The following is an 11,512-nucleotide window of genomic DNA, read 5'->3' on the forward strand; positions in this document are numbered from 1 at the left end:
CCCTTTTCCCGGGATTAGGGATGGATGTTGGGCTCTGCTTCTTTTCCAGGGAGGATGGTTTTCCTTATTTTTATTTTATTTTATTTGGTTTTTTGCCACAAACCGCTTTATTTCCACTGTTTCGTTGTGAAAAATAAAGAGCAAAACCAGAGAAAGAAGCAAAAAAACCAACAAATCTGAGTGGTTGTGCGGTTTTGTGGGATTGGGGAGGGGGGAAATGAAGAGGGGAGGAAAAAATGGGGAATTTAAAATGAAATTCTTGTTTTAAAAAAGGGGAATAGAGGGAAAACGAAAGGGGACTAGAGGGGGAAATAGGAAAATAAAGGAAAATAAATAAAGGGGGAATGGGGAGGAATAAGTAAAGGGAAGAGAGGAAAAAACGGGAGTAAGAAATAAAGGGAGAAATGGAGAAAAAAGAGAAACTGAGGGGAAAAGAAAGAAGAGGGAAATGGAGGTAATAGAGGGAAAGGGGACCAATAAAAGGGAATAGGGAAATTGGGAAATAGGGGGGAAATGGATAAAAATAAATAAAATTGGGAAATAAGAGGAGGAAAGTGGGAAAAGGAGAAATAAATGGGGAATAGAGAAATAAAGGGGGAATCGAGTGAAAACACATGGATAAGCGGGAATTAGAGGAAAACAGAGAAAGAAAGGAGGGGGAATTAGGGAAAAAACCCAGAGGAATAAAGGGGGAAATAAATAAAAAATCCAAAAATAAAGGTGGGAATCAGAGAGCTGGGCACGAGGAGCGCGGCTGCCAGCGGCGGAGCTCGGGGCTGTCCCAGAGGGTGGAACGGGGCCGGGGCCGGGATTTAAGGGCGGTTTTAGGGCCGGGAATGTCCCGGAATTCCCGGGAATCCGCGGCCGGCGGGAGCCGGGACTATTTACCGCGGGCGGAGGGATAGGGCGGGCGCGCGGAGCCTCCCGGTACACCCAGCGGTCCCATGGTGTAATGGTTAGCACTCTGGACTTTGAATCCAGCGATCCGAGTTCAAATCTCGGTGGGACCTCGCGCTTCTTTTTGCCTGCCCGCGGGGCCGAGGAGGGAAGAGGTGAGGACCGGGGAAGGCGGAGGGGTGGCGGGGGCCGCACCGGGAGCGCCGGGCCCGCACCGGCAGCCGCCGCGCTCCATTTTGTGCGTGGGCGCCGGCGCCTCACGGCGCAGGCGCGGGGGGAAGGCGGTGGGTGGAAGCCGGAGGGCACTCTCCGTGTTCCGCCGCTCATTGGCTGAATGGGATGTCACTCTCGCAATCCTGCATTTCTATTGGCTGGCAGCGCACTTCACCCCGCCTTCCACCGGCACGGTCCGGAGCCCTGCGGGGAGAGTCGCGATTCCGGTTTCCCATCGCTGATTGGCTACCCGAGTTGTCACTCCGAAAAGCTTGCATTTTTATTGGTTGAGAGCGCTCTTTGCACCGCCTCTTCCTGCAGCAATCCGTAGCTCCCGGGGAGTTCGCGCGCTCCGTTTCCCACCGTTGATTGGCTATGCCTCCCGTCACTCTCGCAACATCGCATTGCTATTGGCTGAACCATCTCTCTACCCCGCCTCCCACTTCAGCAGCCGTTTCCCCCGGGAGCGTGTTCGCGCTCTCCGTTCTCCACCGCTGATTGGCTGAAGGAAATGTCACTCTGACAATCCCGCGTTGCTATTGGCTGGGAGCGCGCTTTGGCCCGCCTCCCCCTCAGCATCCCCTCATGGCGGGTTCGAGCCCTCACGACGCGTTTCCATCGCTCGTGGGCGCTGAGCGGCCCCTCTGGCCCTGCCTTAAGCCGCTGTTGTTCCGACAGCGTCCCGAATCCCCTCAGAGGCGGCTTAGCCGGCTCTGACGCAGGTTTCCAGCCGTTTAACGTCGATTAACGGGTCAATCCCCTCCACCCGCGGCCCCGTTATCACCACGGATTAGGGGCAGCTCAGGCCCCGGTGGAGCCGATCGCCTCAGGGCCATGACAGGAATGTACGGTTTTATTTTCCACCTAATTAGCCTGAAATTGTCTTGGAGCGCTGGCTAGGAGAAGAAGCAGCACCTTTGGGTGCACCCAAAATGAATTAAAAATTAATTACTCCTACACCCCTCTAAAACCACCACCAACTCCATCAAAAAATAGGATTCTGCGCTCCCAAAAAACCCCCAACAGAACCATCAAAAACCAGGATTCAGCCCCCCTGTGCATCCAAGTTTTAAAGGTAAAAAACCACAGGATGATGAAATATTAAAAGAATAATGCATCAGTCACAAGTGGACGTTTGGGACTGGTTAGGTCTGGAGCTGTAGCAAATAAAGGCCACTTTAGAGCGAAAAGAAAGCCCACAAATTCTACTTTTTGGAGGGTATTTCCTGCAAGAAAGACAGAGGCCGTGGTGGTGCTGGCGGGTTTATTGAGCGTCTGCGAGAAAGAACAAAACCTCCTTGATTTTGGGATTTTTTGGGGGGCCAGGGAGGCGCAGGGAAGGGGGTTCTGGCTGCAGGGGACTGGGGGGACCCCCTGCTTGAGGAAAATCCACTTCTTTATGTCTTGTCCTCCCCTTTTTAGGGTGTCCCCGTGTCTGAAGCGCCTTTGCCTCGTGGTGAGCCCCACGTGGGCGAGGCCGAGCAGAGATCCAGCAGGCAGGAAAACACCGCTCCAGGTGGGATCCAGAGGAATTTCCATGGATTTAAACCAGTCTCGGGGCGGTCTGGGAGGAAGAGTGGGACAGGGTTGCTCCTCTGGGATGGGGACAGCACCCTGAGCCACTCAGAAATTCAAATCGCTGCTGCTTCTCTTTCGGGGTTGATGGTCTGGGGCAGTTCTGGGAGAGTTTTCCCCAAGATTACGTGGAGCTGGAATGGGGTTTTAAAAAAGCAAAACGTCTCCAGACAACAAACCCCACAAACCTACCCCACTGGATTTGGAGCTGAGTGTGCCCCAGCTTTTTTTCTGTCAAGCAGGGGATTAAATTTGTCTTTAAAGTAACTCGGGAGCAGCAGGATCGCGGCCTAGCTCAGGGCTGGAGAGCCCTGTGGTGCTCCAGGGATGGCTCCAGCTCACCCCAGACACCGCTGGGACACGCTGGCATGGGGCTGGCAGCCCCCCGGGCCCGGTGGCAGCGCGGGGGAGGTGACACGGCGGTCACACGCTGGCATTCCCAAGGCTTTTCCAGAGGAGGAAGCGAGACTGGGAGGAGGAGGTGGGGCGGTGGTGGCATCTCCCTCCTCGCGGTGCCCGATCCAGGATGGAATCCCGACAGGAGGGAGGGCGGGCACGAGGGGTGGGCAGCTCTGGGATGTTCTGGGATAAAGGGAACAAAGATCCAGGTCCCTGGAGGGCTCGGAGCAGCGGGATGGGCTGCGCCAGGTGGGAATGCCGAGTGGAGGAATTGGGGAGCGGGTCCTGCCGGGAGGCTCTGCCGGGCTCGGGAGGCTCGGAGCAGACACAGCTCGGTGATTCCATCAACCCCCGCTTGCCCAGGCTGCTAAAAATGCAGAAGTTTTGCTTTTTTTGCTCGTGGGAAACCAAAGCTCAGCTGTGAGCCCACAGTCGCCGGCGCTGCAGCGGCCGAAGCTCAGCCCCGGCGGCAGCGGGGGGTGGGGTGGATTTTTTTTTTTTTTTTTTTTGCTTTTTTACATGTAATTTTTTCTTCTTTTTCTTCTCTTGCTGTCCTTTAACTGCGCTAGGGTTTGGTTCTGGGTTGCCCGGGGCCGAGGGCAGACTAGAGGGAAAGCAGGATCCTGCCAACAGTCCTGGAGTGCTCACGGGAACATCCCCATGCCCGGTGGGAGCGGGGGGTCAGCTTATGGTGCAGCCTCCCTTCTCCTTAAAGGGGTTCTTGTCCTCGGGAACGCCCTTGAGCAGCGGGTCCTCACCCGACATGGACTCGATGTACTCCTTGATCTCCTTGCCAGTCTTGGAGACCTGCCAGGGAACGAGACATTCCCAGTCTGGGGCGGGATCCTCGCCCCACGAACCCCTCCGTGCAGCTGGGAAAGTGGAACAGCGCCCAGGGACATCCCACCCGCACCGGGGTGTCCCAAAGCATCCCTGGGGTGTCCCAATGCATCCCTGGGGTGTCCCAAAGCGTCCCCGGGGTGTCTCAAAGCGTCCCTGGGGTGTCCCAATGCATCCCTGGGGTGTCCCAAAGCATCCCCGGGGTGTCCCAAAGCATCCCCGGGGTGTCCCAATGCATCCCTGGGGTGTCTCAAAGCGTCCCTGGGGTGTCCCAATGCATCCCCGGGGTGTCCCAAAGCGTCCCCGGGGTGTCCCAAAGCGTCCCTGGGGTGTCCCAAAGCATCCCTGGGGTGTCCTAATGCATCCCTGGGGTGTCCTAATGCATCCCTGGGGTGTCCCAAAGTGTCCCTCGGGTGTCCCAAAGCATCCCTGGGGTGTCCCAATGCATCCCTGGGGTGTCCCAAAGCATCCCCGGGGTGTCCCAAAGCATCCCCGGGGTGTCCCAATGCATCCCCGGGGTGTCCCAAAGCGTCCCTGGGGTGTCCCAAAGCATCCCCGGGGTGTCCCAAAGCGTCCCCGGGGTGTCCCAAAGCGTCCCTGGGGTGTCCCAAAGCGTCCCTGGGGTGTCCCAAAGCGTCCCTGGGGTGTCCTAATGCATCCCTGGGGTGTCCCAAAGTGTCCCTCGGGTGTCCCAAAGCATCCCTGGGGTGTCCCAATGCATCCCTGGGGTGTCCCAAAGCGTCCCCGGGGTGTCCTAATGCATCCCTGGGGTGTCCTAATGCATCCCTGGGGTGTCCCAAAGCATCCCTGGGGTGTCCCAAAGCGTCCCTGGGGTGTCCCAAAGCGTCCCTGGGGTGTCCCAAAGTATCCCCGGGGTGCCACGGACACCTCTCGAGGTGTGGGGCTGGAGCCCCTGGACCCTGGGATGTGGGGCTGGGAGGACAGAGGGGGAGTGCAGGTGCTCCTGCCTGGGTTTGGGGGTTGATTTCAGGTTGATTTTAGGGCTTGGGGTTCTTTCCCTTCGCTTCAGGGGAGGAAAGTCACCCTTGGGTGAGAAGGTTACGCCGCGGGTGGAGTGAGGAGCTCACCATCTGCCTCTCGTTCTTCACCTCCTTCTTCAGCTGATCCAGCTCCATCTTCAGCAGCTCCTTCTCTGTCATGTCCTGAGCCATCTTGCCCTGGAACTGCAGGGGAACAGCTCGTTATTGGGGTTATTGCTTTGTCCCAGTGGGATTGCAGCCCCCCCCCAATGTCCCTGGTCAGTGTCCTGGGTCTTGGCAGCATCTTCCCAGCTTTTCTAAGGAATTAAACACATTTCATTTTTCATTTCCTCCTTGTGCCTTTACAGCCTGGATTATGGCTCCTCCATGGCCCCGAGCTCAGCTATTTGCACACCCCTGGAAGTTTTTGGGGCTGTGGAGGTTGGGAAAACCCAACTCTTTTCTCCACAGAAGCCATGGCGCGCGTGCCCCGTGCTCCTCTCCATCCCCGTGGATCCCTCGGGACACCACCAGCCCCGGGGAGCTCCGTGAGGAGCCAAAAGTAGGGGGGGAAAGCGGCTCCCAATCCAGGTGGACCCCAAAATTGACCTGGAGGCAGCAAAGCCACTCACCTGGGGGGGCCAGGGGGCTGCCCCTCTGCACCCTGGAGATGCTCAGAGACCCATCCGAGGGGAGAAGCTGCTCCTGCTCAGAGCTGGGGCTCCTCGGGCTCTCTGGGAGAGCAGAGGGAAGCAGATGTCTTTGCTCCTTAAGCTGATAATGGACTCAGGAGCGTAAGCTGGTCAGGTGTTGGGAATTAGCCTCAAAGTCCGGGCTAATCGGGGTGGGGAGGGGGAGGTGGGCAGGAAGGGTGGCCGGGGGTCCGGCTGGGACACCCGGGGAGCCCCCGAGGCCCTGCCGTGGGTGGCTGAGCCTGTGGCGTGTCCGGATCCCGCCCGGAGCAGCAGGAATGACCCCTGGGACTGACCCCTGGGGGGTCACGGCAGCTTCCCCCCAGTTTGGGAGGGGAGCTGGGCCGAGGGGAGGTTCGGGGGTGCCGCAGGCTCGGCGGGGCCGGCGCTGGGGGTGTGAGGAGCTGGGCCGGCCCGGAGGAAATCCATCATTTCCCTTGGCCTTGCACCGCCGGGGCCGCGGGCTCAGGAAGGGCCAGGCCCCAGCCTGGGGGTTCTCCTGCGCAAAGCCACCGGCGCTGGGGACAGAGCCCGGGAGGCCCCAAGGAGGCACCTGGGACTGGAGGAGAAGGAGGAGGAGAGGGTGGAGGGGCTTTCCAAGCACCGGAGAAGTGGGAATTTCCTGCGGCCTCGCCCGTGGGGATGTGAAACATCCTTAGCGAAGCACCGGGAAGGACACACTGTCCCCGCTGTCCCCGCTGTCCCCAGCCGGCAGGGGATGCTGGGCACCTCGGGGGTCGCTGGGCACGGCCCGCTGTGCCCTGCGCGCTGCCAGCTGCGGGGGATGCTGCACGGGATGCACGCGGGGCTGTTCCAGGGAGGGGCACCTGGCACTGGGAGCGTGCAGGGATCCAAGGAACATTCCCTTCCCTTCGCCCTTATCAGCCAGGCGAGGCGCGCAGCCAAGGGCAGCGAATGTTCCCTGCGTTCCTGGACGTGCCCGAGCCTGGCTCAGCCCCAGCTCCCCGGGACGGCAGCAGCGGCTCGTGGACAGCGGGCACAGGCGGCAGAGCTGTGGGTTGGCATCATTTTGGGGTCGGGATCCTTTTGGGATCGCTCCCCCCCGACCCTGCAGCCCCGGTTCCCCGAGATGCACATCCTTCCCCGCTGCCATTCCCAGCCCCCCCGGGAGCTGCCCCCACGCCCGTCCCTCGTGGGGCCGGGGCCCCGCCGGCTTCCTCCCCGCTGGCCCCCCACTTCTCCGTGGCAGGGCGGGGTGTCCCTCGGGGGGACGGGGACACCGCGGCGCCCGCGGGCCCTGCGTCAGCACCGCCACCGGCTTCAAAACGCAGCGCTGGGGCGGCCGGGGAGGAAGTGGGAGCCGAGCCCGGCGCGATGTCGGAGCTGGAGCAGCTGCGGCAGCGCAACATCCCCGAGGGCCAGCAGCTGCTGCGCGACCAGCACGACAACCTGCACAGGGTGGCCGAGTACTGCCACAGCAACTACCTGCAGGTCAGGGCACGGACAGGGCCGGCTGAGGGGCTGGGCTGGGGGCGATGCCCGGGGCAGCCCTGCGGGGTGGTCCCGAGGGGTGGCTGGTGAAGGCTCTGCCCTCGGAGCTGGGAATCCCCGCTGGCTCCCAGCCCGGCTTCCCGTGCCGCCCTCTGCTGCGTTTTCCTCGTGCCTTGGGTTCTCCTCTTGCTCCACAGCAGCTCTCAGGCCGGGTTTGGGATGGAGGGAGGATTCCCCAGGGGTTTGGTGCCTCTGGAGAAGCCTCGGGAGAGGGCCAGGGCCAGCAGCGTGTCCTGGGCTGTCACAGGGGCTGGGAGGTGCCACCTGGCAGGGCCTGCACATGCAGGGCAAGCGTGAAGCTCTGCTGGCACATCCCTCCTCCTCCTCATCCTCCTCCTCATCATCCTCGTCCTCCTCCTCCTCATCCTCGTCCTCCTCATCCTCCTCGTCCTCCCTGCCTGGCTCCGCTGTGGGACGGGGCAGGAGCTTTGGAGATGAAATACGAAGGAAAACACTTGTTGTGGCCCTCCCTGCTGGGGAGGGGTCCCCGTGTGCTTCACCAAGGCCGTGGCCGTGGCCTTGCTGGCTCGAGCCAGCCCCGAGGCTGCTCCCGAGGGCCTGAACCCCCTGGGGCAGAACCGAAGGGGAAATGCACTGAGCTATTTCAAGAGCTGAGACAGCGTCCCCAGCACAGCTGGTGCCACGGCCAGGTGGCATGTGGCCTTCTGCTGGCATGGCCAGCTGTCCGCAGGGGTGGCCGGAGGCTGAGCTGGGCACTCGCTGAGCTCCGTAACCTGCCAGAACATCAGCACCCGGGGAGGAATCCGGTGAATCCCCGGCGCTGGGATTCTCCCGCCCGCCGGGGGCCGGTGTGCTGGGCCCGGGGGAAGTCTGAGGCATTTGGAAAGCAGAAGGAAACATCTCCGGTGGCCGTGCCAGGCGGGGAGGGCTCGTCCCACAGCTGGGTTTGTCCCCTGCAGGCCAGCGACAAGAGGAAGGCGCTGGAGGAGACGATGGCTCTGAGCACGCAGTCCCTGGCCAGTGTCACCTACCAGGTCAGCAGCCTGGCCACCGCCTTCCTGCGCCTGCTGGACCTGCAGGCGGCTCAGCTGCGCCAGGTGGAGGCCGACGTCGCCTGCGTGGCACAGGTGGGACCGTCCTCCGTGGGGTGGGCTCTGGGAAAAGGGGTTTGGGCAGCTCCAAGGGGTTGGAGACCCTCGCCGTGCAGTGGGAATGCAGAACCCTCTCCTGGCACGGGGTGGGGGTTCCCCAGTGCATCAGGAATTGGTCTCTGGGGCATTTCCCCCTCACACACCCAAATCCCAGCGGAGGGAACTGCCCAGGAAACTTCACAGTGGGAGCTCAGAGCGTTGGCCTGGCTGCCACACTGTCCCCTTGCTGCTGCCTGGCCTCGTCCTCTTGCAGCTTGGCCACACTGCTGCAGAGTCCCGCGGCCACCCGGCCTCGTCCTGGAGCCTGCTCAGCCACAGGAGGGGACAGAACCCTGGGGTCACGCTGGAAGCAGCAGGAAAGCAGCTCAGGGGGCTTAGGAGCATCTCACATCCCCCCTCCCAGTGCCATTTCCCCCATTCCCTGTCTTAGGAAGGGTCAGATCCGCTGTGGTGGCATCAAGGACGTGAGGGCTGTGATGGGGCACAGCAGGATCTGCCCTTTGCCAGTCCTGATCCTCTCCTCCACCCCTTCTCTTACGGGCAGCGAGGGATGGTGGGGCCTGGAGGGGCTGCAGGAGGTGGAGGGAGAGCCTGGGATGGGAGCTCAGGGACAGTGTCCCCTCTGCAGAGGGTGGACATCCACAAGGAGAAGGTGTCCCGCCGGGAGATCGGCTCGCTGACCATCAGCAAGAGGTTCCCGACCTACCAGAAGATCGTGGCCCCCCCAAACCCCCCCGTCCTGGAGCCCTATTACAGGAAACCCCTCAACTTCAGCGTCCTGGACGACATCGGCCACGGGATCAAGGTGAGCCCGGGCCAGGAGGGGGTCCCACAGTGGGCTCGGGTGGGGTTTTTCAGTCCCCAGTGTCCCCAGCGCTGCCCCGAGGGGTGCACAGGTGTCTCAGACCCCTCCTCGATGGAGAATTGGGGTCCGTGCCCTGCAGCCCACTCAGCTTTGGGGGCCTTGCACCCCACAGATCCTTTCCCACTCCAGAACACCCCCACGGGAGGGGTTTTGGAGGCCTTGCAGCCCCATGGAGCCTTTCCCACTCTGAAAGGTGCCCATGGAAGGGTTTTTGGAGGCCTCTCAGCCCCACAGAACCTTCCCCAATCCAGAAAACCCCCACAGAACCTTCCCTGCTCTGGAAAACCCCCACAAAAGGGTTTTTTGGAGGCCTCTCAGCCCCACAGAACCTTCCCCACTCCGGAAGGCGCCCACAGGAGGGTTCAGAGGCCCCGGCGGCCCGGGGGGGAAGTGGTGGCGCGGCAGCCGCGGTTCCCACGGTGCCGGTGCCTCGTGGCCGCCTCCGCAGCCCCGGCAGCGCCGGCTCCTTCCGCTGGCTCCCTGCTCCCCAGAGGGGCCGCAGAGCCCCGGGGGGCTGCTTCCCTTGGGGTGGGGGTCCCAGCCCTGGGGGGCACGGGGAGGTGGTGGGGCAGGCGGTGTCACCCACGCGTGTCCCCGTGCCGCAGGACACCAGCACCCAGCTGTCCCGCACCGGCACCCTGGCTCGGAAGAGCACCAAATCCTCATCGGCACAGGCTGCAGGAACCCTGGGGTGAGCCGGGCCAGGGGGTGGGTACTGGCCTTGCTGTGTCACCAAGGGGTGGCACGTGGGCTCTTTGGGGGTCCCATCCCATCCCATCCCATCCCTGGACTCTTTCCCTGCAGGAGAAGCACCCGTGTCCCCGAGCCCATCCAGCCGCCCGTGGTTCCCGAGGGAAAGCTCTCGGCAGCCTCCTCCACCTCCTCGCTGGTGTCCATCAGGTAGCGGCGCCGAGGGAGGGTCGGGGCAGCCGCAGCTGCTCGGGGGAGTGGTGGGAAAATGAAGGATTTGGGGCATTTGCTGCCCTGGCAGTGCTCGTGTCCAGAGCAAAAATACCCTCTCAGGGAGAGGGGAAATGGTGACGGGGAAGGATGGGGAAACGGGACATGGAAGGGCTTTGCAGGGTCTCCTGCAGCACCTTGTCCTGCCATGGGACAATGTCCGTGCTCAGCGTGGGGACAGAGCCAGCCCCACCCTGACACTGCTGCTCCTCCCCCTAGCTCCAGCGGAGCCCCGGCAGCCCCTGGGGAAGGAATTCCTGCCCCACCGCCCCTGCCAGGGCCATCCCTGCTGGCACCGTCCCCTCCAGGGCCACCCCCGCCGCCTGCAGCTGCCGTCCCACCGCCGCCACCTCTCCCCGAGGACCTGCTGCCACCTCCTCCAGGGGACCTGGCTGTGCCCCCCCCGGACCTGCTGCCCCCAGGTGAGTGCTCAGTGCTCCGGGGGGTCACAGGGACAGGGGGGCTGCCTGTGACCCGTCCCCCACCCATTTTGGGGGGTTGAGCCCCTTCATCCCTCACCCACTCTGGGGGTTTCGCAGCCCCCGATGACCTCGAGCTGCTGCCACCACCATCAGCTGTGCCCGACTTCGAGGATCTGGCCCTGCCACCGCCTCCAGCTGCAGAGGACCCTCCGTGGGCCCCGGAGAACTACCTGGAGAAAGGTACAGAGGATCCCAAATCCCCTGGATCTCTTGGCTGAGCCGCTGCCTGCACCCCAGCACGGATGTGGGATGCCCAGCGGTGCCATGGCCGCTCCCATGCCCGCTCCCAGTGCTGGCCTGTCCCCTGTGGTGGCCTCAGCAGGCTCCACGTCCCCTGTTCTCCCTCCCGCAGTGGTGGCCCTGTACCCCTACACGCGGCAGAAGGACAACGAGCTCTCCTTCGAGCCCGGCACCCTCCTGTTCATCACCCGCCGCTACTCGGACGGCTGGTGCGAGGGGGTGATGGGCCAGGAGGAGGGGTTCTTCCCCGGGAATTACGTGGAGCCCTTCTGAGCCCCTCACCCCTCACCCCACACCGCGCTTCGCCTCGAAATTTCGGCTTGTGCACCGCTGGGAATGCGCAGGGCTGCGGGGGGTTGGCAGCCAGGCCAGCTGGCACCGCTGGCACAGCTTCCAGAGCGTTCCCCCTCTCCCCCATGCCTCCTCGGGAGGGTTTGGGGCCGGGACACCGAGCTGGGAACGCGGCAGGCAGCCCAGGCTGATCCTAGGATGCAGCCCTGGATGCCAGCCCAGGAACAGAACGCTGGGCACGGAGCAGAGTGGGGACAGCAGCTGCCCGCTGTCCCCGTGGGCTCCAGGGATGATCCAGCCCCAATCCCCCACCCCAGAGGGTCCCCTGCTCGTCCCTGACCCTGCTCTGCTGCTCCAACGCCGCTCCCCAAACTCGCAGCAGCCCAAGGAAGAGGAACAACGTTTTGGTGAGGGTCAGAGCTGTTCAGAGCCGGGCTGACGCCCTGGACACAAG

General features: G+C 62.6%; 2 protein-coding genes across 2 annotated transcripts; one reads left to right on the forward strand and one right to left on the reverse strand.

Moving 5' to 3' along the window:
• Positions 1-2,427: 2,427 nt before the first annotated feature.
• GNGT2 (G protein subunit gamma transducin 2) lies at positions 2,428-5,969 on the reverse strand. Its single transcript, XM_082297596.1, has 3 exons — positions 5,537-5,969; positions 5,013-5,108; positions 2,428-3,891 (listed from the first exon to the last, which is right to left on the reverse strand). Exons 2-3 carry the CDS (start codon positions 5,094-5,096, stop codon positions 3,766-3,768), a joined length of 210 nt encoding a protein of 69 aa, XP_082153722.1. The 5' UTR covers positions 5,097-5,108; positions 5,537-5,969; the 3' UTR covers positions 2,428-3,765.
• A 947-nt stretch (positions 5,970-6,916) lies between these two features.
• ABI3 (ABI family member 3) lies at positions 6,917-11,501 on the forward strand. Its single transcript, XM_082297623.1, has 8 exons — positions 6,917-7,048; positions 8,029-8,196; positions 8,849-9,025; positions 9,691-9,776; positions 9,890-9,985; positions 10,265-10,467; positions 10,585-10,707; positions 10,880-11,501. The coding sequence occupies exons 1-8, from the start codon at positions 6,932-6,934 to the stop codon at positions 11,038-11,040; spliced, it is 1,131 nt and encodes a 376-aa protein (XP_082153749.1). The 5' UTR covers positions 6,917-6,931; the 3' UTR covers positions 11,041-11,501.
• The last annotated feature ends 11 nt before the right edge of the window (positions 11,502-11,512 follow it).

Source organism: Coloeus monedula, assembly GCF_965178545.1.
Source record: "Coloeus monedula genome assembly, chromosome: 26".
In the NCBI taxonomy this organism is placed as follows: domain Eukaryota; kingdom Metazoa; phylum Chordata; class Aves; order Passeriformes; family Corvidae; genus Coloeus; species Coloeus monedula.

Bases quoted from the DNA above. Each gene is read 5' to 3' on its own strand.
- GNGT2 (XM_082297596.1), bottom strand. From the start codon at position 5,096: ATGGCTCAGGACATGACAGAGAAGGAGCTGCTGAAGATGGAGCTGGAT. The intron at 3,892-5,012 runs GTGAGCTCCTCA...GTTCCCTGGCAG, and splicing joins TGAAGAACGAGAGGCAGATG to GTCTCCAAGACTGGCAAGGA.
- ABI3 (XM_082297623.1), top strand. From the start codon at position 6,932: ATGTCGGAGCTGGAGCAGCTGCGGCAGCGCAACATCCCCGAGGGCCAG. The intron at 9,026-9,690 runs GTGAGCCCGGGC...CCCGTGCCGCAG, and splicing joins ACATCGGCCACGGGATCAAG to GACACCAGCACCCAGCTGTC. The intron at 9,777-9,889 runs GTGAGCCGGGCC...CTTTCCCTGCAG, and splicing joins CAGGCTGCAGGAACCCTGGG to GAGAAGCACCCGTGTCCCCG.